At 41.8% G+C, this 26458-nt stretch overlaps 1 protein-coding gene across 4 annotated transcripts in view; it reads left to right on the top strand.

Moving 5' to 3' along the window:
• Astn2 (astrotactin 2) overlaps positions 1 to 26458 on the top strand; it is an 837958-nt gene that overhangs the window by 330037 nt on the left and 481463 nt on the right. For all 4 annotated transcript variants that reach the window (XM_078048074.1, XM_078048075.1, XM_078048073.1 and 1 more), the window contains one exon: positions 1758 to 1904. In XM_078048074.1, coding sequence (XP_077904200.1) covers positions 1758 to 1904 — 147 coding nt within the window. The remainder of the gene's footprint in view (positions 1 to 1757; positions 1905 to 26458) is intronic.

Raw genomic sequence — 26458 nt, 5'->3', positions numbered from 1 at the left:
ATGCCAGGCTAATGAGCACAGATCATTTCCTGTGACCAGACACTGTAAAACAGCTCAAGGGGTTTCAGCAGGAGTGCAGTGGACAGATATGCCCACACCTCCCTCATCCTGCAAGCACACAGACACTAGGAGAGAAGGGGACAGGATGTAAAAATGCCAACGACATGGACTAAATAGGGCTGTGTGACTTTCATTTCTATAAAGGAGGAAAACAGAAGTCTGAATGATGACATCTACGTGTATGACCTTCTGAGATGCTGTCAGTACATTGAGGAGCTCAGGAAGAGGAGGGGGCTTTAATGAGAAGATAACGAGCCCTGTGTTGAGTGGATTAAATTTGACATGTTTGTGTGATGTCCACAGAGAGTCAGGAGGTTCAGGGAGAGAAGTTTACTCAAAAGAAAAGCTCAACAGGTAACAGAAATTTTGGAGGTATTGTTCTAAAGTTGGTAATCAAACCCTTGAAAACATATGTCAAGAGCAAAGCCCAAAACTTGAGAAACAAACTGGGACTCAGATCTTTTTGCTGGCCCAACGCACTCCTAGCCATGCAAAGACAATCGACTCATTCCACTGCATCCATTAAGTTGTCTTTAATTTTCCCATGTAAAATTCACCTCCCCACACTCAACCCTCTTGTCTAGGTCTTACACAATTTTTCTTGGAAGCCAATTAGCTGTGCATATGCTTGCTTTTTCTCTAACCTATAAATTCCTGAAGAACAGGGGCTATTCTTATTTTGCTCTATATGCATCTCACAAAGTAGGTTCTCAGAAAATGCTATTGAATGGCTATCTGTGAGACCCTTCCAGAGGACAGACATTAAGCACATTATGTCAGGTGGTCATCTCTGGAATCCTGTGAGCTGCCTCATCTACCTGAGGTTTGGAAAGTGAAGCAGATCACACAGCCTGAGAGGACTAAAGCCTAACTGTAAACCTAGGATTTTCCAACACCAAGGCATACACTCATCCCATTGGCCCTGCTAAATTCAGCCACACAATGCCATCCCATTTGTTTCTACAGAGAGTGGAGAGTTTGGTATCACCTCATGATTATCAAGAATGGCTACGGGGAAGTGGGTGATATTAAGATATATATATATAAATATATATAAAAAATGTAAGATGATGCTGTGCTTTTCAGTTTTGATTTAGAAAACATGATCTTTATATTAGTGTTCAATGGGTTTATTATTGTTATATTTAAATAAATTAATCTTAAAAAGAAATGGCTGCCAGGCTTGGTGGTGCATGTCTGTAATCCTAGCTGCTGGGGAGGCTGAGGCTGAGGCTAATGCAGGAGGTTCACAAGTTCAAAGCCAGCCTCAGTAGCTTAGGGAGGCCCTGAGCAATTCAGCAAGACCCTGTCTCTAAATAAAATATTTTTAAAAGGGCTGGGAATGTAGCTTAGAGGCAAAGCATGTGTCTAGCATGTCTGAGGCCCTGGGTTCTATCCCTGGCACCACAAAAAAAAAAAAAAAAAAAAAAGAATGGCCAACCAAATTGGAGAGGGATGAGTGAGACTAGCAACAGTTTTCAGAGAGCTTGTTTCTTGTATTGTTCCCTCAAAGAAATCCTCAACCCATTTGGCAAGGGAATTAAACCAAGACCAAATAAGGATATGCAAAGGAAAAGATGAGGGTTTTTCCCCTCCTTCTTTCTTTCAGATTCCCATTCTGTAAATAATAGGATTCCCAAACGCCATGTTGTCCCCATTTCCTCACCTCATGGAATTATGTGTGTTTGTGTCACCAGGTTTACTGAAGAGTCCAATGAACAAGACAGCCCTGACACTGATTGCGGTGAGCTCCTGCATCCTGGCTATGGTGTGTGGCAGCCAGATGTCCTGTCCACTCACTGTGAAGGTGACTCTGCATGTACCTGAGCACTTCATTGCAGACGGTAAGAGCCCTGCTTCACAGGTACCCCACTGTTACCTGGCACCTTGCTTCTTTGGCATAGCCCAACCTTAGAATGATAGGCAGTACAGGAAAAATGAAGCATCCAAAGGCTTTGGAAGAGTCCCTTATCATTTAATGTCCTGGATTATCAGAAGTAAATGAAAGATGTCTTTCATTCTACATGCAGCGATAAGGTTTGTTAACTATAGGAAGAATTCAAATGTGAATGCGGGAGGATGGAGCTACTTCAGAGAACCTACCACTTCTTATTATTTTTGTGGATCCTATTCCAATTTTAAAACACCCCCCAAAGGGTATTTGCTAATTAAATGCATATGACAGGGAAGATGGTTTGAGTTTTACTGGAACTTCCTGAATGTTCAGGAGAATATTCATATCTCATTCCCTGTTAACGGACTTTACAAGTATCTTACATTCTACCATTTATTCTTCGCCCAATTAAATTGAATTAATGAGACACTGTAGTCACTGCAGTCATTAGCAAAGCATGGTCCAAGAAACTGATTAAGGTGTTTGATATCTATTGCTAAAGTGCCCTCCAGAAAAGTCGTTTCAGTTTACATCCTTGGGCTTGGGAGGTTGGCGCCTGTTTCCCTGAACCTCTGTCCTCACTTGGCATGACTATCTTGAAATGTATTGAAGTTTAGTAGAAATAATCTTGTGAAGGCCATCATAGCTATGCAGGCTAATGAATTTTTATTTTTTTAATCTTTCACACTTTTTGAAAGTGTACTTCTTGATTAGTTGGAAGATAAATGTATACCTGTGAAACCGTCACCATAAATAATGCCATGATCGTAGCCATCACCCCTGAAGGTTTCCTCTCTCCTATTTTTGTATAAGAACCTTTAACATAAAGGCCAAAGGCCCAGCTCAAACCAAAAGAAGACTTCTAGCACCTCAGAAGCAGCCCCCATGCTCCCTACCCATTAATGCTCTCCAGAGGTAACCAACACTCTGACTTCTGTTAGCTTGTTAAGCTTTTAAACCTTTCTCATTGGATATACCAGGAATGTTTTTGAGATCCTTTCCCTCTATTCGTCAGCATTATCTCAAAGCAACTCAATTTTATCCCTGTTTTAAGTTATTATATTCAAACTTAACTCCTTTCCTTTAATTTGAGCTGATCAGAGCAAAGTGGAACTTTTACTCCTTTCTCAGAAATACCCATACTTCTATTAATGCAGTCTCTGACTGTTCCCACTTCACCATAGTGAATGAGCCTCTGCTTGTTTCTCACTTGGACTACAGATAAGCTCTTTATTATCTCTCATTTTATCTATACTCAGTTGATTTTCATACCTATATATACGTCTTTTTTTTTTTTGGAACAAGGATTGAACCCAGGGACACTTAACCACTGAACCACAATCCCTAGCCCTGTTTTATATTTTATTTTGAGACAGTGTCTTGCTAAGTTGTTTAAGGCCTTGCTAAGTTGCTTAAGGCCTTGCTAAGTTGCTGAGGCTGGCTTTGAATTTGTGATCCTTCTGCCTCAGCCTCCTGAGCCACTGGATTAAAGGCATGCATCACCATTCCCAAATGTACAAATCTTCTGGTTGGTCCCTCTGAAATCATTTGTGTCCCAGTGAGAGGTAAATGTGTATGAGAGACAACAGGGGGATGACAGAGGAGGCACAAGAAACAAAATTTACAGAAGCAAGTAGGCAAGTAGATTTGCAGATCTTGGGGCTGGAAGAACCTGAGCCTGGCTGGGAAATGGGGCTGGGTAAGCAGGAATGACAAAAACTAAGTCTGAAGGAATAGTAGGAAAATTTTAGCAATAATGGTAGGCATGTCCCCGACCTAATGTCCCTCATAAATCACTACTCAATAACTGTTCAATATTAGGCCTTAGGGATATTCAAATTTTAGCTATTTATTTGCATACAGTTAGAAGTAGAGGCCCTTAAATGATTACCTATCTCAAGGTTATGGTCAAATAGTTAAATGTTTAAGAGCACAGGCTATTAATGATACAAGTGTGAATTCCAATATTTTTTCCTATTGTCTGCCACTTCTGAAGGCTCGTGATTTACCTTCTCCTAGCCTCTGTCTCTGCATCTAAAAGATGGAAATAATATCAAAAATACTTATAAGGATTTTGTGAACACTACAACTCCCATTTCTTTCCCATATTTATAAGATGCAGCTGGGAAATAGCAAAATCAAAGGGGCACCTAAGAAATCTGCATATGATCTTGATGGCATGGAAGGACCAAAATGTGGTGAATTAAATGATGCCCCTTCCCCTGATGATGCCCTATTCTGACCTCTGTCCCCAATGTACTACTGTGTAACTGCCATGGGCTTGTCTGTATCTGCCTCTAGACTGGGATCTCCATGAGAGTAGCAGCTGATTCATTTGGGAGGAATGTTATCTCCAATGACAATCACAGTGCCTGGTCCATGATGGATATTCAGTAAACACATGTGACCTGAATGTGATGTGGCCTGAATTAAAGCAGAATTATTAACAGTACTATGGGATTCTTCTACTAGATTTCTTACAAAAAGGGACCCTGGAAGAAAACAAAGGTAGAAAATGAATAGGAAGCAAAGAGGTTTTTAAATGTATCTGGGATTTGTTTCAATCCAATAAGGGAAGACACAGATACAGAAATAACTTGTGAAACACTAAGTTTATCTACTCACAGATTCTAGGTACAGATATACAGTACATGATGCAGGGCCTCAGCCAGATACCAGAGTATATCAGGGGGCGTCAAGGAAGCAAGAGAGAAGAATGGGCAAGAGAGTGTATTGTAATTATTGTGAGAAGATAGGGTCAACAGGGTAGATAGGTTTAGGGTTAGCTAGTTTGAAATTTGGTAGGCTATGGGGTTTAAGAACAGGGTATCCTGTACCAGAACCCAACAGTGTTTAGGAAAGAGAAATATTATCTCCAGGGTGTATGAGACAGAAAAGGAAGGTGCATGGAGTCAGGGCTCTGTATTGGTTAATCTGATAAGAAAGGCATACTCCTGAGCACGTCTTTTGTTATCTGTAAGATGTGGTTAACCTCAGGAGGGCTATCTCTCACTGGTTTGGAAAGCTCAGGTACCAAAGTATCAAGAATATAGAAAATAAGAAAATACAGTTAATACAAAAGAAAATTAGATATAAGCATGGAGCCTACAAGTTCCAGAGTGTAAGCATGGAGGGCAGCAGTGGAAGGCCTTGCCCAGCCCAGCCCCTACATGATGTAATGTCTTGGTTAGCAGTGTATCCTCTGAAGTGAGAATGGGTGGGTTTGCATCTCAGTCCCATTGTTTATTGACAGTGAAACATAGGAGAGCCAAGTGATTTCCAAGAATCTCACTTTTCTCATCTATCAAATGGGGATTATTTTGAGACTAATGATTGACATAATGCATATTAAGTGTCTAGCCGAGTATGTAAACCTTTGTGATTGCTCAATCTATGACAAGTGGCGTTACTTGTATTCTTAAAACAGTTCATAGAGAAAGAGACTTTAGAAGCAGAGGCATGGTATGGCAAGAAGTTGCAGCAGACTAAACAGCCTAAATAGATGCCTTTAGCTGTTCTCAGGTGAATGGAACAGGAATGTGCCCCCCTCCAGATGGCAGTGCCAGTCCTACATAAGGACACATGAAATCCTCAGTCTTCTGGACCCCAGTAGGAAACCTGAAAGTAGCCATTACTGGCAGTGAGGTGGACAGCTGTCCTATAGTTCCAGGCAACTCCACTTTCCTACATGACCCCAGTGATTCCTATGATAGAAACTGTATGTATTGTTCATCTCATTCCCTTAATAGTGCTCCAGATTTCTCTTTATTTTGCCCATTTGACAGATAAGGGAACTAGAACTTGAAAAGGAATAGAATTTATTCTTTTATGAGGGTAGGGAAGGATATAGAAAAGAACAATCTCTTGTGCAATGGACTAGTGAGGTTTCTAGCTCCGATTCCTGGAGACACAAGGGTGGTACATAGGGGGATAAGAGAGAAAGCTAAGGTGGTATATTAATGCACTCCAAATCATCATATACCACCTCTAAGACCACTACCAAGTTTTAAAAAAAATACTATAATGAGGCCTCTCAGCATGAAAGCAGTTTGTGTCACGTGGGAGGATCTCTAGTTGGGCCCAGATCTCTCAAGGGCTATCACCATGGCAGCTCCCATTCTTTCTCACTCTCCCCCAGAAGCTCCATGCCTCGCTGATGTGCTCTTAGCCAATCACACGCATTGCGCTGTCCGTGGTGCTGAAGCACTAGATAGGGCTGAGTAATGTGTCCCATCTTAGGGAGGAAAATGAATTCTGACCTTGTGTTACTGCATGATTATACTTGATGCTTACTGCCCATTATAGGGAAAAGGTCAATATGACATAGCACTTGTCCAGAGCCCAGCTGGCAAGAGCAGTACATACTGACACAGTCCCCTTCCAGCTCTTGGCAAATCTCACCCCTTCTTTTCTCTGGGCTTCCTCATGGCCACCAGTGGCTGTTTGCCCTGCTAAGTACACACTGAAGACAGGAAATGCATCTCCAATAAACTTACTGAAATTATCATTGTTTCTCTGATCTATAAATTTGTCTGCATCTGGCTGATAATCCCCAAAACTAGTTAATCAAATTCTGAGGGTGGAGCCCAAGTATGAATATTCTTCACAAGAATTCTAGGTGGTCCCTAACAGAACTTTGAGAAAGATGTCTATATTTATGTCTTACCTTCATTCTATAGAACATGTGATCACTCATTTTTTTTTAAGATAGAGTGAGGAAGAGAGAGAGGGAGAGAGAGGGAGGGAGGGAGAGAGAGAGAGAGAGAGAGAGAGAGAGAGAGAGAGAGAGAGAGAGAGAGAGAGAGAGAGAGATATCACTCTTTACAGTCCTTTGGAATCCTTATAAGGCTCTTTGGTAAGGGTTTCTGGTATTCTTGATCTTTGACTTTATCAACACCCTATTATTAGAGCTCTCTGGTAGTGTAAATCCAATGATTGCTCATAGACTTTATACAATGTGAATTGTCTATCCTTAAGGTTTTATGACATATTAATTCTGGGCCTCATCAAAATTGCCAGGCAGGTAGTATTAGTTATTATGAAAAGCCTATCTTAGCTAAGATGTGAGTTATTATATTCTCCGAAGATCCCAATATAAGTCAAGATGAAAGTACTGCTTTGCTGAAACAAGTGGAGAAGAGATTACCTCTACACACTGTGTGTGAGAACATGAATTCGTAGAGTCATTATGGGGGAAAGTGTGGAGGTTTATCAAAAACATTAAAAATGGAACTCCTACATGACTCAAAAATCCCACTAACAACTATATACACAAAGGAAATTAAGTTAGAAGGTCAAAGAGACATCTGTACTCTCATGTTTATTGCAGCACTATTTTTCAATGGTCAAAAAATGGAAACTACCTAAATGTCCATCAACTTATGAGGGGAAAAAGAAAATGTGGAATAGATACGCAATGGAATACTATTCAGCCAAAAAAAAAATGGATGAAGGCCTGTGAGCTGCTGTTGTTACAGGGATAGAACTGCAGGTCATTATGTTAAATAAAGTAAGCCAGGGATATAAAGACAAATGATTTCACTCATACGTTAAATCTTAATAAGTTGATTTTAGCCAGGTGTGATGGTGCACACCTATAATCCCAGAGGTTGGGGAAGTTGAGGCAGGAAGATCACAAGTTCAAAGCTAGTCTTAACAACTTAGCAAGACCCTGTCTCAAAACTTAAAATAAATAAATATAAGGACTAGAGATGAGGCTCAGTGGTTGAGTGTCTGAGTTCAGTCTCTGATACCAAAAATAAATAAACAAACAAACAAGTAAAATAAACAACAACAAATTGATCTTGAGAAGTCAAGGGTAGCCAGATATGGTGGCACATCCTTCTAATCCCAGTGACTTGGGTGGCTGAGACAGAAGAATCACAAGTTTGAGACTAGCCTCAGCAACTTAGTAAGATACTGTTTCTTAATAAACATGAAATAAAAGGACTGGGGATTAAGCTCAGTAGTAAAGTGCTCCTGGGTTCAATGTCCAGTATCAACTTTTTAAAAAAATTAATAATAAATACTTTAAAAAATAAGTTAAGGGCTGGGGATGTGACTCAGTAATAGGGAAATTTCCTGGCATGAGTGAGGCTCTAGATCTAAATAAATGAACAAATAAATGAATGAATAAAGTTAAAAGTAGAATACTGGTTTCCAGAGTCTGAGGAAAATAGGGAAAAGGAAGGATGTGAAAAGATTGGCCAATGGATACTAAGTTATCGTTAAATAAGAGAAATAAACTCTGATATTCTAAGGTTGACTATAGACAATGATAGTATACTGTATGTTTCAAAAAAAAAGCTAAAAGAAGGGATTTAAAATATTTTTACCACAAAATGGTAAATGAGAAGACAGATATGTTTACCCTTGTGAGAACATTACACAATAAATATATGAAATCAATCTGTGATTTTGTGTGTCAGTTAAAAATAAATTTTAAAAACATGGGACTCGGAGATGTTAAGTGTTTTGACTGGGTTAACACACAGAGGTGAGGCCATGAATGCTTAAAGTCTATGAAATCCTAACCCAGTGTCTTGCCATGCTCCAAGCTTCCAGAGAGGAGAAAATGATAATTATTATTTGTCTTCAAAAAGGAGGGGCTTACTCTAGGAAGCCTCAGAAAGCAAAACTAGAGCTATCTGGGGGATAAGGAGAGTGAGGGATGGCAGTTGACGGAGTCTTGGTCTGGAAATGTCTTCTTCTACTATTGACTTTGTGTTACTTAAATGTTCTAAGCTTTGGTTTCATTATCTATAAATTGGCGATAATAGCAATACTTATCTCATAGACTTATTGTGCAGAATAAGTGAAATAATGCTCATAAAGCTTTTAGCTCAGTACCTAAGACCTAGTAATGGCTCAATAAGTCACATAAATGTTAGCAGTTGTGATAATATTTTCTTAATACTGGAAGGGGGTCATTGCAAGGTAATGAGTTCCCCGTCATTGAGAACCTCCAGAGGATAGATGACCATCCTGTGTGAAGCCATAGAATAGAAGGAGTGCTTTTGGGTGGAGTACAAGATATTTTGTTTTGGAGCCATTTTATCAGAATTGAAATTTTAAAACCACTTAAATTTTTAGGACTTTCAGAATATGTTTGTTTATCCTTTTACTGCCTCGTTACTGATCATCACCCATTTCTTTCCTAGTTTCAGAAAATAGGGTAAGACTTAGAAATGGGGAAAGGACAGGAATGGCCCTTGAATTTTTTTATGGCTAAATACAAACATATATACCTAAAACTATGATTTTATATTGATATGATTATTGCATAAAATTGCGTGTTGCAAAATGCGTTTTTATTTCTAATTCTTTTAAAATTTTTTTTTGTTATAGGTGGACACAATATCTTTATTTTGTTTTTATGTGGTGCTGAGGATCAAACCCAGTACTTCAGGCATACTAGGCAAGTGCTCTACCTCTGAGCACTCGCCTAGTGTTTTATTCAGCTTAATTTAAACTGTCATCCTCCTCTTTTTGGCCGAAGTGGAGATGGTGTTCAAGTCTTCTCTGTTCCCTGTAACTGAGTTATTTGGAGTCTGTCTGAGGACTCTTTCTGAGCCTAGGAAACCATCAAGTATGGGTGTCTGCACATTAGGATGGCTAGTTCATTAATATGCCACACGTGCACCTGTTTGTGAACACAAATTTGTTTACAATGAATCTTGTCTACATTTATTTGCTTCCAACCATACTTCATGTCTTTCAACCCTGGAGAGTAAGCTAATGTGTGGCTTTGTGCCTTTAATGAGGAGCGAGGTTCATCAGAAGGTGTAGAGCTAGTTTGCAGTGAATTTGAATACATGGGAGGAGTATTTTCAATTCTTAGAAGGGAAAAATTACACCACACTGAAAGTGGCTGCTGAGCCACAAACTGCCAACCAATTTATTTTTAAAGAGTAGCTCCCTGGACATCCTGCTCTCTGGAATCATCCCAGGCTTTGTTTCACAGTGTTTGGTGTTGACTGCAGATCCTTGAACATCATGGAACATGTTAATTGGTCGAGGTGCTTAAAATACGGCCTCTGCCTTTTCTCCCTCGTCTCATTTGCATGCAGTTGATGCTATTTGGGTAGGTGGACTGGCTGCCTCCTATCTGCTGCTTTCTGTAACTTTGCTAATACATTATTCTCCACCAGAATCACCGCCTCTTCATTACCATTTATTGTAATCCCACCCCTCTCTAAGCCTTGACTTAATTTTCTATTTTTTTCTTTAAAACCATCCTCAGTGCATCTCCCAGAGATAAGTGATCTCCTTTTCCATGATTATTACAGTCAACTCTATTTTTACCTTTCAAATGACTTCATAGTCTCTCTCCACTAACTTACTGTCATGTATGTATCATTGAAACAACTGCCTTGGCCAAAGAGCTGGCCTCCTACATTAAATCTAACCTCCCTAGAAAATAGAATGATGGTTTAAAATGAAACAAAATCTCAATAAGTGACACTTTTCCATAAAACTGTTCAATGTCTTCCTTTGAAGTTCGTTACAAAGACTGTACTTCTTGACATGGTCCTTGGAGGTCAGATCCTTGCCCATCTCTCCCATCTCATCTCCCACTATTGTTCATACTGGTTCCTTAAGTGGTCTCGGCTGCCTTCTGCCTCAGTGCCTTTGCACATATTTCTCTCTTCCTAAAAACTGTTTTCATCTCCCCGCTTTCCCCCATGGAATCATTGGTGTCGACCTCACTTTATTAAATCCTAGTTTCTGTTGATCCTTTACTAATTATTCCCTCTTGAACCCTGATATTTCCCCATCTTACTCATTTCCATTTATGGCTGCATACTGACCTCATTAATGTTGATCTCTCCCTCTAGGTTGGAAGCTTCATAAACCTAGAGATCATATTCGTTTATTTTTAGGTTGGATTTAGCACTTAGGACCCTGTCTGAAAACAGAGCAGGTGCTCCCCTATAAGCATTTGCAAGATGAAAAAGATTTTTTAAAAAAGGAAGCGATATGTTGTATAGGCTTAAATCTCCTCAAAGTCGAGGGCCACAGCGTGTTCATGTTCTGACCTATTGTGATGGCTAATTGAAGTTCGGACTCCGAAGACATATAAAAAATTGTGCCTGGGAAAGGATGATGGGAGGAAGGACTGGCAGGTGCACCCAGGTGGCCGGAAAATATGCGTCCCGGAGAGTGGCACTGCCAGGGAGATGAGGCTGGCCCTTTTTGATGATTGACTTCCCTCCCCAAGGTCTCTGCTCTGACCCCCAAAGATAAGAAACTCCAATCAAACTTACACTCCTTCCCTCAACACCGAAATGAAACAAGCTTTACCCAGAGCCCAGGAAGAAAGGGAAAATATAAATTGAGCTGAGATTCAGAACACCCATGGGGGAGGTGGCAATGAAATACCAATAAACCATATTAATATGCTGAAACCAGGAAGAATAGGTTGAACTCCAACCCAGACTTAATAACTATACGTGAGAGAGTACAGGGAGAAGGCAAGGCTGGGTTTCCGTCAGAATTAAAATGAGATCTGTAATGAAAGTGGTGATATAATTATAAACTGTGAAAACTTTTTCCCTTCTCTTTCTTCTTGTCCTTAATGGGCAGCTTGCTCAGAATGGGCTGGAGCTGGTGCTAAGAGCTGTGGATACCCCCTAGAGTGGACTCTGTTTTTTTTTTTTCTAAACCTCTTCATTAGGAAATCCTAAATCCACAAAACCGAGGAAGGAAAAAAAAAAAATGTGCTTCAGACCATTTCTTCCTTAAATTGTAACTGATACCCAGGTTAAATGTGGCAAGGGGCCCAGGGCGGGACAAACCCAGGAAACCCATTCTAAGCAGCAGAACATGTTCAAGCTTTTAAAGAGATCACAACAGTCAACGGGACTGGAATGTTTTAATGACACTCTGTGCTAAGACGTTGCTTGGCTTCCAACCAGAATGAATCCTTCCTAATTTCCCTCCTTAACAAAAGAGATAACTGAGTTTGACGTCCAAAATTGGAGACTAATTTCTGTGTTTTGATAGCAGATTGAGTCCAGAAATATGTTCCCAAGAACTGGGTGCAGAAGGTTCCTGCAAGGGATAGTGAAACTCAATTTTATCTAATTAATAATCGCATTCTGTTGTTGGGAGCAGAAGGCCACTCTGATTCTTGGACTAGGAGGAGGGAATTCAGGGCGGGGGCTTTGATGAGATGGAGCTTATGTCTGTAGTAGGAGATGCCCCAGCATTGTGAGGTTGGTGTTTGCAAAGTGGCATAGGATGGGGGCATTGGAGCAGTGCATGGGAGAGAGAAGGGGACGTGGAAGAGAGAGAGGTTAAGGGCACTGACTAGTGACCTAGAAGATAGGGGTTCTCGACCCAGTTCTGCTGCTTGCCAGTTTTGTTCCCTTGGATATATTCAGACACCCCCCTGAGCTTGTTTCCTCAGTGCTGTTCCTCCTTGCCTCAAAAGAGCACTAGTGGGCTGACCCATTGGAGCATGGACTCTGCCAACTGTGAGAGTAGACATGACCATGAAGATGGGGTACCTTTCACTCACTATTCATTCCTTGCTTTATTTAAAAAGGCAAATGAAGGGTTGAAAGGGGATGGTAGTGGATGAAGCTAAATACTGACAAATCTATTCATAACACCATTTCCTCCCCTCTCTGCCTCCTTCCTCTCCTCTCTGCCTCCTTCCTCCCAGCTTTCTGGCATGGTTTGAATCTGGAATGTCCGCCAAAGGCTCATGCGTTGAAGGCTTGGTCCCCACTGCAGCAGTGTTCAGATGTTTGGCCTTTGGGGAGTGGCTAGATCAGGAGGACTCCGTCTCAATGAATTGATACATTGATGGATTTATAACTGACTGGAGACTGTAGAAGGTGGGACCTATTTGAAGGCAGTGGGTCCTTGAAGGCAGGCTCTTAGACACTATATCCTGTTGCCAGTCCCTTTCTCTCTCTGCTCTCTGCTTCCCAGCCACCATGAGGTAGCAACTCTGCTGTATGTGCTACTCCCCACCATGATGTCCCTCACATAGCCCACAGTAATGGGGCTGAGCAACTCTGGACTGAAATGTCTGAAACTGTGAGCCCAGATAAGCCTGTCCTCCTCTAAGTTGATTTTCTCCAGCGTTTTGTCACAGCAACAGAAAACTGACTGACATGAATATTTGCTGATCACCTTCTCTGTGACATTCTCAAGTATTAGGGATACAGGTATGGATAAAACACAACCTTTGACCCCCCCTCCCCAGTTTAGTGGCAGTGAGACCAACAAGCAAACAAAAGATAAAAGATAGCAGGGCAGGATTCATAATGGCACTGTGCTGGAGGCTATGGAGATAGAGATGAGGGGTAGCCATGTGTGCAAGCTGGAGATGAGGAGGGGCCCCCAGAGGAGGACATCTTGATCAGGCGCTCTTAGAACTGAGTCTCAGAGCCATGGATGCTTGCCTGGAGATGGGTAGTGTCTAGCAGTAGGCTTCCCAGAGAGGGGTACGGCCATTTGACTTCATCTATACAGACACTGTTGTAGAATCCTCCTAATGGTTGCAATAACAGCACTGCTAATTAGAAATACGCCGGAAACGATGCTAAGTGCCAGGTGCTGCACTAAGTCCTATGCAAGGTATTAACCCATTTAATCCTATCACTCATGAAATAGATCCAGTTGTTATCTTCAGTTTAAGGGACATATGAAAATATAAAGGTCATGTGAACCCAGAGAGGTTATGTGACCACCTCCATGTCACACAGACTGGAACAGTTTGAGTAGAAATATTTCAAAGGAGCAACCACAAAGTATGGTGGAAATGTAAATTCAATAATTGAGATTAGGTTCTGGCTCTACCATCACTTGGCCATGATTTTGATCTGGCCTGAATTTCTTTATTTTAAAATTGCAGGAAGGGGAACAAGATGATGTTTAACATTTTCCTACCCTAACATTCTAAGAGCAGGAGAAATACTCTGTTTACATGCCTGTAGGATGTTATGCTATGTGAAATAAGCCAGACACAGAAAGACAAAAACCCATAGTCTCACCCATGTGAAGCTAAAATCAGTTTTGATCCTCATGGAAGTGGATGGTGGTTGCCAGAGTCTGGGAAGGGTAGAGGGCAAGAGGATGGGGAAGGGTCATAAAATTTTAAAAAAATCCAGCTAGATAGAATAATGAAATCCTCTATAGCACTCTAGGGTGACTATAATTAACAATAATCTATAATGTTTTTCAAGATAGCTAAAAGATTGTGAGTGTTCCCAGCACAGTGTAATAATAAATAATTGAGGCGAAGGATATGCTCGTCCTCCTGTTTTGATCATTGCACATTGTCTACCTGTGCTGAAACATCACATTGTACCCCATGAATATGTATGATCACTGTGTCATTTTAAGAAGGTCCCCCATCATTGATCCCATGAGGTGGGGAGGACTCCCAGGTTTCTCTGCAGCCATCATGCGAGTGTCCCCATCCTCTCCCCTCATGGTCCAGTCTGCAGCCAGACAGCCCTGGGCAAGAATGCTGGGAACAGAGGCAGCTGAGCAAACTTTCCACAGCCCACAAGTTGCCATTTGAAGAAAGCTTAGAAGGATCATAGCCAAGCTTCTGCAGGGACCGCAGGCTCCCAAGGCTGTCTGGATGAAAAAGAAAGAGGTGGAAAGCCAGGCTGTGGTGGGAAAGATACATCCCTATCTCTAGCTCTCAGCTCCAGATGCCAGGGGACCTTGAACATCTTAGATGCCAGCAAGCGCGTGGAAAGGGGAGAATGCATTGTATTCAGAAGGGAAATGATGAGATGAGATGGGAGGAATAATTAAAACCTATGCATCCCCCCAGCCCTGGGACCCACCGAAGCCTTGCTATTTTTCTTGCCCTCCCTACTCTGCCCCTCTGGATTATCTAAGCCAAATATATCTGCAGCTGCTCAGCCTTGGGGTTTCCAGAAGCTGCTGGCAAATTTATGAATCTCTGCTAATGAATGGCCAGGGCATCTTGTCCTGAGCCACAGTTGTTCCTGAGGCAAAAACCACCCCGGAACCTCCTGTGCTCAGAATTGAATATTGTCAGTAAGTCCATACATTCAGACTTCAGACTGGCACTTGCCAAGTATCTCTCTGCCTAAGGCCAGGACACCCATTATGGGAGATGTTCAATGTGGGTGAGGTGGGGGAAGAACATGAGATTTTTGAATCTGAAAAGCTCAGGTTCAAATCTGCACTCTTCCATTTACTAGCTATGTATCCTGGACAAGTCACCTCACTTCTCTGAGCCACCAAACATACTACCTATAAATGAAAAGCAGTAAGTCCCTGCTTCCTAGGATGGTGGTGAGGATGGAAAAGAGGATGTCATGAAAATAGCCAAAAATTAATCATCAGTTAATGCTAACCATGCCCTCCAAGGCTTTGCTCCTACTCCTCAAAGTGATAGGAGACCTGCAAAGCAAAAGGTTACAGTAGATGGCCAATCATAATCTGAAATGTTCGGCACGTAGACAAGAGTCAGCAGGGTTGCCAAGGAAGCCTGAAGTGTTCTCTAGTAGGAAGGTCTGGGAGAAGCTTCAGGGGTTGGGGGGAGGCAGTTTGCTTGGGCTTGTTCCCATTTGAGCAAACTAGATGGACAGGGATTGGGAGCACTCCTGTTGGAGATGGGAGAGAGTGAGGACAAGGCATTCTTCCAGGCAAGGAGAACAGCATGAGCAAAGGTCTGTCAGGAGCAAGTAGTGTCCAGACACCCAGGACCCCATGGAGACATGAATGGGACTAGTGGGAAGACCAACAAGAAAGAACAGGGTCCTCTGTGTTGGGTTTTTATCCTGGAAGCAATTAAGTATCACAAAATCACTGAAGGGTTTTAAACCAAGGTCTATAGGAGCCATAATTGTTTTTGCCAAAGACGATGCAATTTGTTAATTTGGGATTCATGTTATAGATTGTCCACATCTGGGTTCAGATGCTAGCTATATATGTTCATAACTGATGGTACCAATGCCACTCGACCCTTACAGATTATTTCTTAATCTATAGGGTTGTGAGAATTAAGTGAGATGTCTGTATTGGGTGGAATGTTTTGGCAAACAGAAAGTGCCTGGCACTGTTTTCTTTTGTTAGCATTCTTATCTTCCTTGTCCTCACTCTCCTTGTCTGTGGGTTTCTTCTGTTAAATGGTCTGAACTTTCCGTTGTGCACTCAGTACATTTACAATTACTTACCCAATGTCTAATTTGGTTAAGTCTGGGCTACACTCACACTTTGTCTGCCTAATACTTGATTCTGAATATTTCCATCTATGCAGGCTTGAGCTAGTTATTTAATCTCTCTAAGCCTCGGTTGGTTCCTCTGTGAAACAGGGACAATCACAGGGAATCACCTCTATGGGTTATCCTGCTTGGCATATATCCAATATTCAGTAAACATTAGTCCTGCCAATACTACTTGAAGGCTCCTAAGGACAGGGAAATGTCTTCTTTCTGTGAAAAACCCCAGTTTCACAGGTTATGTGAACTGACTGACCACAGTGTGAAAGGCAGTTTGAGGTTGCCAGAGATTAAGGCAAGTGACTCTAGGAGGAGTCTGCTATGCTTAGTCCCTATGATAATGTTGCAACAAGGACATCAGCAGTAAGAAAGAGGATAAGGGAGTTTCTTCAGAGCTGGGACTGCAAAAATAATTGCAGTTAGCGACCCAGAGAGATGAGAGTCACAGGTGATATGTCATTTGCCTCCTAGGATCCCCCAGGGGCAGGGGAACACAGATATTGATTCAAGAAACCCAACTGACTGGGTGTCCCTCTCCCTTATACCGTGCTGTAAAGTATGGGTTTGAGAGCATCAACATCAACCCCAGAGTCCTTGGCTTCAAAACCTAACTCCTCCTTCCTCCTCTGAAACATGAGAACATGGATGCACCACCAATCAGTCTGTTATTGTGAGGATTAAATTGCCGCCCCCGATCAGCGTGGGCAGCTGAACTTAAGGTCGCCCGTGTGAATTTCCTGTGATACCAAATAAAACATAGACACACACTTTACCTTTAAATCAAGCTTCAGGACAGCTCCTTCGCTCTCGGCCTCAAGTTCCCCAAACGGGAGAGAGAGGAAAGTCATGAGAGGCTGGCGAGAGACAGCTAGAGTGTTTGTTCGGAAGTGACCCTCGTTCTTTAGAAAGTTCCATCCAAAAAAGGTCAGGAGGGGCAGGGTTACAAGGACAGGTGACAGTAATTCGACCCCTGGGGCTGCAGGAAGGCACGCCTACGCCTGAAGACACTTTTGGCTACTTCAAGGATGGGACAATATCCAGGTCAATACGAAAGTGACCCACAGAGCCTCTTCCGATCACAGGAAGGAGAATGCCAGTCATTCAGCGAGAGTGCCCCCCCCACATTAAATGGTTGCTAACTGCAAGGGCCTGGCCCATGGTAGACACACACACGTAATTGCTATTATTATGATTCTGCTCATGCGCCAGCTTCCTGATATGAGATCAAGAATCAGATGTTTACCTCTTGGCTACATTTGTAGGGAAAAGACAGAAACAAAAAGGAAAAAAAAAAAAGGTGTGTAAATAACTCTGAAGATGGTACCATATTAGGACCTTTACAAATCCTGCCTAGATGAAAATTATTCATAAGAGATGTCACTGTGCTCTCAGCAAAATTAATTTGCCAGGTCTCTGCAGGCCACTTTGCTGAAGGCTTGAATGGTCTTAGTAATATCTTGGGTGATGTCTCACCACAGAACTGGGGCCAGCGTGGAAGATGCAGCAAGAGATCATCTGCAGCACCCACACAGTGCTGGTGTGACCTGAGATTGCAAAGCTCCTGGGGGTGGCTGTTTCTTGCTAAGACTCAAATGCAGCATTAACGTGCTGGGCTGAGGACTCACCTCAGTCACAGAGGCCAGCAAGGAGGCCCAGAATCCTGGGAATGGGAACTAGTGTCTTGTTTGAAATATGGAATCAATTTAAAATGGCAGCTTCTACCACTTCAGAAGGGAGTGTGGGCACAGAGGCCCCCACTTTGGGCATATTGCCAAGGAGCCGGCTTGGCAATTTTCTAAATTATAGACTATTAAAGCTGGAAACTATTTTTAGCCTTATCTTTACTCATTACCCACTTCAGGCATCTCACACACAGCCCACACGTAATGGCCATTTCCTTAGGGTCTAGATTCTCCTTTGCTCCTTTACAAAGATTTGTTTCCCTTTGCATAAATCCCCAGTCCCTCCACTCTTCCTGACTGCTGTGTTCTAGTACTTCGGCACTCAGCTCAGGTGTGAACATTTGCAGGAAATGTTTTCTGGCTTTGCAGAGGAGGTGAATGTCCTTGCACTGAGCTCCCAGAGTTCCCCGTTGAGTTGTCATCCCAAGGCTGAAGATGTTCCTGCATAACGTTCTGCCCAGCGATTTCCTGACTGAGCCATGTGCTGCTTCCAGGCAGGGACTCTTTCTTCCACCTCTGTAGCCTCCACATTGTGTCATAGTACCCAACATAGAGTGGGAACTCAGTATATGCAGATCCATTCCCCATTTAAAAAAAAAAACAAACTCACAGAATAAGTCTGAGACATTTAATCTTATTACTGTGATTATAGATCCTATTGCAATTTTATTTCCACACTCAAAATCAGTCGTTTGATTTGGCAATGAGGTAGATTCTTCAAAACCAATCTTGAGGCCAGTTAACCCAAGTAGCCATATTCCCAAAGCGCCATCCAAGATCAAGGTGGAAGGTGGAGATTATTCTCACTAAGGTAGAGCTCACAAAAGTCTGGGAGAAAAATAGAGGATGAGCTGAGCCTAAAAGAATGGATTGAGCTTAAAAAGATTCCCCCCTTCCACAAGGAACTCATCTGAGGATGGGAAGAGACTGGTCTAGGCAGAAAGTATTTAGCTTCAGCTTTTCCCCTATCCCAAGTTACTTGCTGCATCAGCTCTCAGCAGCACGTGACCTCACCCCTTCCCATCCTCACACCCCAGTAAGATCCACATAGGTAACAAGGTAACTGGGTTTTCCACACTCAAGGTGAAGGCACCATGTTAGCATTTGGAGCCCTCTAGTCCCTCTCAGTCCCCATCCTTCTGCCCTCTAAGGAGTATGTCCATAGCTAGAATCCAAATAAAATAATATTAATTAATTGTAAGAGTAGCAGGTAAAAGTCATTATGTACCTCTGATGTGGCAGTCAGTGTGCTACTTACCTACAATGCCTTATTCAATCTTTACAGAACTTTTTCACACATGGGACCAGCATTTACTTTATGCCCCTTGCATGTCATGGAGCAGCAGAGATGTTGTGCTGTGAAGGATAGACTAGTCTGGCAGAGACACCAAAGCAAATTTGCAGAATAGCAAAGTAACAGTGGTATTTGTTGAGTGGCTGTGTAGAATAAATTGAGGAAGAGAATTGGGATGGCTTGCTCAACTGTGGTGGTCAGGGAGGAGCTCTCTGAGGAGATGGCATTTAAACCAAGAAAAGAAAAAAAAGAAAGTGTGTCCCAGGCAGAGGGAGCAGTAGATTCCAATCCACTTGAGTGACTTGGAAGCTAGGACAAGGTCAATGTGGTTGGGCATCTTGAGCAAGGCGGGTTGCAGAGTTGAGCTGGATGTGGATGTGCCTTAATGGAATTCCTCTCAGATTCTTTTTTATATCTTCCTGCTCCCTGGCACTTTTTTCCTTGCTGTAGTTATTTGTACTGGGTATTAATCCCTGGGGTACTTTATCAGTGAGCTTCATCCCCAGTCCCTTTTATTTTATTTTAATTTTTTTGAGACAGGTTCTCACTAAATTGCTTAGGGTCTTGCTAAGATCTCAAACTTGAGATCCTCCCAACTCAGCCTCCCAAATCACTGGGTTTACAGGCATGTGCCTCAGTACCCAGCTTCCTGACAGTTTTTGCTGCTGCTGCCTTTACCTCCAGGCTTTCCTGAGAGTCAGAGACAGACCTCTTTTACCCGCTGTGGAACATTGCCTTAGAATCAGCCCCACTGTGTGTTGCCGCCCCCACCCTCCAGGATGGCCCCCTTCACAGTGCTCCAAAAACCTGCACGCTCAGCCATCCTGGTGCTCAGTGCCCAGCTGACAGTTGACCTCATGAGGTCTGTTATTTGAGGAAAATGACTAGTACTTGAGGATTTGAAATTTTAAATAATAAGTAAATCAGTGAAGCCGAATTTCAGGCAGTGAGTGGCAAGTATTTTTTAAAAGAAATTCTCCCCGCCTCACACTTGTTTAAGTCTGATTTTCAAAATCACTGTCCTTGTCTTTTGCCATAGAAGATACTATTGGGGACTCTCAGAGCATTTTCCATAATGGAAATGAGCAAGTCCAAAAGAAACACACCAGCAACTAATGGTCCTTTTTGCCCTGGGATACCGTCTGTGATTATTTCTCAGAAGTGATCTTTAATTGTTTCATCTAAAAGGTATGCATCTTCTTTGCTCGGGCTGTCTCCTCATAGAGGCTTGTGAATTGGATCCAGCTATTAGTAGCACTTACTAATTTCCTCTGAGTCTTGCTGGCTGCAGCGCCAGGCTTGGAACAACTTTTAATTTTGTTTTTAATTAAATTTCAGTTGTTTCAAATCATTCACTTTTAATGCCATTTCTTTGCAGTCCTCAGAGGCCACAGGAGCTGTGTGTTCTTGTTTATGCGCATACACAATCTGATGCGTGCATATCCATGGCACAGCTAAAGACTGACTCCTGGCTGAGGTCCAGAGCAGGAGCAGGCAATTAGGAAAGTAGAAATGAGTCACAGAATGGGCTTTTGTTTGTGCAGCTATATCCAAAGCTAATATGTTGCTTAAATGGGAGTCTTGGTTATTGTATTTGTTTTTTGCCAAACTCTATTTGAACAAGGCAGCGTTCTCTTTTATTTCACAACAGGATGATCAAATACATGTAGGTAGTAATAGTGTAAGAATACTAACATTTATTAAGCATTTATTATGTGTCAGGTAGTGTTTTAAGCACTTTACATGTATTACCTAATTTACATTAAAAGTGAGTAATTCGAAACAACGGAAATTTAATTTACATATATTACCTCCTACGTTCCTATGAGATCATTATGCACATTTTTATAGTGGAGGAAGGAAAGCCCATTTAACTAGAGCGTTATCACTTGGCTCATTAGTTGCAGGGCCAGAACACAAATGCTGGCTGCCTCACTCCCTATTTTTGCCCTTCAACACCGCACTGGACTCTCTCTTTCTCTCTCTCTCTCAATACAGTAGGGCTTCATTGTCTAAATGAATTTAACAACAAAAACAATGGCCATTGACTGATTCTTTGCAAAAGTGAAACAGTGAACTTCGGTTGGTCTTTTCTATGTCTTCCGCTATTACCCATTCCTGTTGTATAAATGCGATTGTGCACCGTAGGGGTTAATTTCGAGTCACAAAGTCATAGTTTGGCTATTTAACTGTGCTCTTTCAGATACTTAGCACCCCAGAAAAGACAATTAAGTTTGAAAGCAAAAGCATAAATATGTACCAATCGTCCTGCGTGTCCCTCAGTTTAGCTATCATCCTTTATTAGACTGTTAGTTCTAACTGGAAACAGAACTCAATGATTTTCTATCTTGGACACTTCACATATTTTTTCCCCTTTACAGGAAACATAATTTCTTTAACACTTCCACCCTCCGTTTTCTATTACAACATCACATGCGTGTGCATACACACATGTATACCACCCTGCCAGGAAGCCCATTGTTTTCTTTGCTACACTTGTTCATACTTTCAGTTGTGTAAATATTGGTACATGTGATTGTTTACCATTCTTACATTATGCACTCTTGATGGCTTATTCCCCACCCTTTTAGCCAGACCTAGCATGTAAGTGATGCGCACTGGACACGTGTCAATTGTAGGAGTTCATACATTCGGGAGTCAAAGTCCAAACCAGGCTGCTGAGAAGTAAAGTGATGGTAGATGAAGAAGGGTACCAGAAGTGTGGACTTGTGGATTCTATTTTAAGGTTTGTGTGGAACTTGTGCAGGATGCTTCTTTGTGACATGGAAATGATGGCAACTCTCCTTATCTTTCCCAGAATTCATAATAGGGTTTGGCAGCTGAAGGGTGATTGATGAGACTGCTTTTGGTGTACCTGAGCTGCAGCTCTCCTTTATTATCTTGCTCCTGGTACCAATATTATATACTTAGGCAGCTGTTCACATCCGTGCCAGACAATGAAATCTGTTCCATCAACATAACTGTTGAAACCTCTGATTTTTGGAAGCTTTGCCCCATGTAGTCCTTTGTAACATCATAAAACAATTAGATTTAGGCTTAGCATTAATTTGAATTATTGTCCAGTTTCCAGAAAAATATCTCCTGGAAATGTCATGAGGATGTATTACATGTCTTTGGAGATATTAAATATTGAATTACAATATTATGTCACCCTCCCCTGCCACTTTTCTCTCTCCCCCTCAATATGGTGTGATTTATGTTTCAGCTGCTACCATGGGAAGCTCGGTACTTAGAGAAATAACCAAAGGTGAATGTTGACAGAAGCCACCCCCCCACCCCAACAATAAAATATACTAGTACTGTGAACAGGTGTTCCTTGAAGTGAGAGGAATGGGAAGCAGTCTGGCGTTACCAAGCTTTGGATGAGCAGACCACAATTCTAGTTTTGAATCATCAGTCTTCTATCTGTGTGCTTTGGGACATGTACCATTAGCCTCCTTCAGCCTTAATTTCCTTGTCCATAAAATGGGCAGTGTTTCTAAGGTCAGTTAGATTAATAGAAGCAGCAGCAGCAGTAGCAACAATAAAATTTTTCATTTGAGAGGTGCATTCAATGTGTTAGACACGCACAGTCACATTTCATATTCGTGCAAATGCTATAAGTCAAGTACTTTTCATCCTCTTCTACATGAGGAAACTGAGAAAAGAATATTGAGCATGTTCCAGGGGTCTCTGAAATGGTGAGTTTAAGGGAACCTTTTGGATCCAGGTTGGCCAACCTCAAGGTCTGCACTTTCTGTACTGAAGCCATTTCTAGACAAAAGAAGAGAGTAGAAGGCAAGAGATCTGGAGGAAAAAGCAACACACACACACACACACACACACACACACACACACACACACACACTGACAGTGAGAGACAAAAGCAGGCAGGTGCCTGGGCCTAATTTGGTCGGTTGGCATTGAACCCACAGTGTAGTAATGAAACAGATCCGGGGAGGAATTGCTAATATGGTTATTCTTAGTACTCGCAGTTGTGAGTCGTCTTTGCCAAACAGCCCCTGACGTTAGTGCAGATTTCTTAGGAAAGGCAGAGAGAAGCACATCTCATAAGAAAGGACAGACCCAAAGAAGAAGGCACAGGACAGGGAAGGTAATTAAACTGCTAGATCCAAAAGGCCACAAGCATTTCAGTGGGTCCTTCTGCCAGCCATCCACATCTCAGCCACAAGTTTTGCAAATGTACCCAACATAATACTTGCCAAGCATTCTTCTAGGGCCCCTCATGCTTGCAAAGCATCTCCATTCCTTCCCTACCCAATGTACCCCAGGATATTGTCAACATCAAGAGATGCTACTGGAAAAAGCTTTAAGTCAGCCTTGAGGTAATGAGTGTAACCTGGGTAGGGGAGAGCAAAGTGACTTTTTCAAAATTAAACTATTGTCTTCCTGTGTCTCTGGCAAGACTACCATGTTGCACAATTTCAGGAGGCATTGTCTGCATGGGATATAGTTGTTAATGGAACTATCTGTGCTTATGTGTGTGTACTCATATGTATGCATATTTATGTGTGTGTGTGAATATATATATATATATATAATATATATATAAAAACTCATGCCAATATCCAATTGCATATACATATGCAAAATATGCAGTAATAATGTGTTATATTTATGAATAGACATATAATTATACCTAGAATACATGGCTTCCTACATAAAACGTGACCTCTAGAATAGTACAACATAAAGACCCTAGCCAAGCACTGTTCTGTCCATAGGAAATTTACTTAAATTTTATTTAATGGCCATAGAAACTTTATGAAGGAATATAATTCCCATTGTGCCGATAAGGAAATGGAGGAGGCTTGCCAAGACTAAGTGATTTGTTCCAGGATCACACAGCAAGTAGTGACTGGGCCAGGATTAAATCTGCCCTTCTTTGACTCCTGTCAAAGCTCCCATCTGAGCTCCCATCTCAGTTCATGTCTTACTTGGGCAGCTGACAGAGAGAAAGTGATTTTTCAGTATTAGAAAGTCAAAGCTAAAGGACCTTTGAGTTTTGGGAGCAACTGTCTACCATGTTCATTCAAGACACACTGATCCTAGATCAAAAAGAAAGCCAACATTGGGATTGGGCTTGATGCATACATTCCCAATGACATGATGAAGAATTTTTTTTAAAAAAGAAAATAAATTCTTAAATGAAGAGTAAATAACTCTCTACATCTTTAACCAAATTTCTTCCTTAAAAATTTAAACAAGTTAAAGAAAACTGAGAAGCATTGCATGACTTTGTTCTTTTCCTATTACTCTACTCAGCTTGGTACCAAATTGTTGTATCCCTGGGGCGGGGGGGGGGCACGGAATTCTTTTTTTAAATGTCAAAACTTCAAACATCCTTTGTTCAGACTCAAATACCCCTAACTCAACTTTGAAGCAAGAGCAGGGATCTATAAAGGCATGTAGAATTCTGTGGCAATCTGTTCCTAGCCAGACTTTGATCACGATCTGAGGTGGGGAATACAGAAAATGACAGAAACAGAGCTATTGCCCAGAGGAAATTTGGGCCTAGCACTTCAGGGACATCTCCATTTGGGCAGAAGGAGGAGGAACGAGATACAGCTTTATTTGAAAACTGCTATTTTTCTAATATAGAACACCCACAGTCCCAGTGGCTTCTGGAGAAGCCACCTCCTCCCTCGTCGCTTCCTCTGTCATATCTGGTGATGTGCTGTCAAAAGTTTCTTCCAGACCCTGACCCTCTCAAGTTGTCAACATTTCCTGTCCCAGGGAGGAAGCCCCAGCCTCGTGACCCCTCCCTTAGCTCCCCAGGATCTGTTCTTGGTGGTCCGTGTGACATCCTGCCACAAACCTGAGCCAGAGGTTATTACAACTCTTGGGTTTTCTTCCTTCCCTGACACTTCTCAGCTGTGTGACCTTTGGAAAGCCAGTGGCAATCACTGATCTCACTGGGAGGGTGGAAGTCACAGAATCCAGATTCTAGGTGTATACATTAGGTCATTGATTGCATAACGATGGGGTGCGTTGTGAGTTTTGTGAACTTTTGTAGCGTATCCTTACATCAGCTAGATGGTGCAGTCTGTTAATCACCCAAGCTACGTGGTATATGCATCTGGTATAGTCTGTCGCTCCCGTGGCCATGATGAGCAAAGCAACATGAACTCAAACCAAGCACAAGAGAAAATGATGCAATGAAGAGACTGGTAAAGATGAGCTGTCTGCAGCGGCTGCTGGTGTAATAGGCCATGGTGTTTTTTGGTGAAGTTATTTTTAATAGGTAGAAGCCTACAACCTAAGTAACGATACATGTCTACTAGTAAATACATAAACCAGCAACATTGTCATTAACAAGTACAAGTTCCATACATAGTTGGGCATGTCACACTTTCATATGACTGGCAGCGCCCTTTGTTTATACCACCATCACCACAAACACATTATGACAGCTATAATGTCACTGGGGATAGGAGGTTTTCAGCCCTTATCCTCTCAAGGGACCACGGTTGGATATGAGGTTCTTCTTTGATCAAAGACTCTTGATGCTGTGCCTGACTGCACTTCCCTAACCCCAATGGGATCTTAAGCCCATTGGTCTCTTTCCTTAACCCAAATTTTCTTATCTCTAAAAGAAGAGGGTGTGACTGCAGCAGGCATCTTTGCTGAAATGGAGTGAAAATGGATTCTCATGTGCAGGGTGAGATAATTTTACTCTTTTTATGTACACCAAAATGTAATATGTAAGCTCTACCAATACTACATAAACAGATACACAGTATATCTCTAGCATTACAATTTCATGGGTGAGACATGGTTTGTGAAAAATGTTTTAAAAGGCTTCTTAGAGAATGATAAAACAGTCAATTCTGGGACCAAAGAACTCTCAGTTTTCTGATATTTTGTAAAATTAAAATATGTAACTATTATAGCATCATAACATTTGGATTTGTTGTATGATGAATCGAAGAAGATTCCAATCTCAACCAAGTTTCTGTCTTCTTCAGTGGTTGAAAAAATTGTATTTCTTATAAAATGAAGCAAAAGAAAGAGATTGACCTCTTTAAAAATAGCTACTGGAACTTCTTGGGGTCTTCTTGGCTTCTTTCCCCCTCTTATCATGTGCATCTTATTCTCATCCTGTATCATCATCGTCTCTCTTCCAGTGATGTCGGAAGTATTTGGAACCAAGTTGTACATGTCACTGGGCATCTGAGGAATGGGTGAAAAGAGCACAGGTCAGACTAGGGCTTTTATTCTAAGCTCCATGAACCCCTGAGCAGCTCATGTATAGAACTGGGTTTATTTGTTGGTTTCCCTAGTA

This window comes from Ictidomys tridecemlineatus, chromosome 4 (assembly GCF_052094955.1).
Source record: "Ictidomys tridecemlineatus isolate mIctTri1 chromosome 4, mIctTri1.hap1, whole genome shotgun sequence".
NCBI classification, from domain to species: Eukaryota; Metazoa; Chordata; class Mammalia; order Rodentia; family Sciuridae; genus Ictidomys; species Ictidomys tridecemlineatus.
The sequence above is the reverse complement of the archived record's forward strand: the minus strand, read 5'-3'. Positions and strand labels throughout refer to the sequence as shown.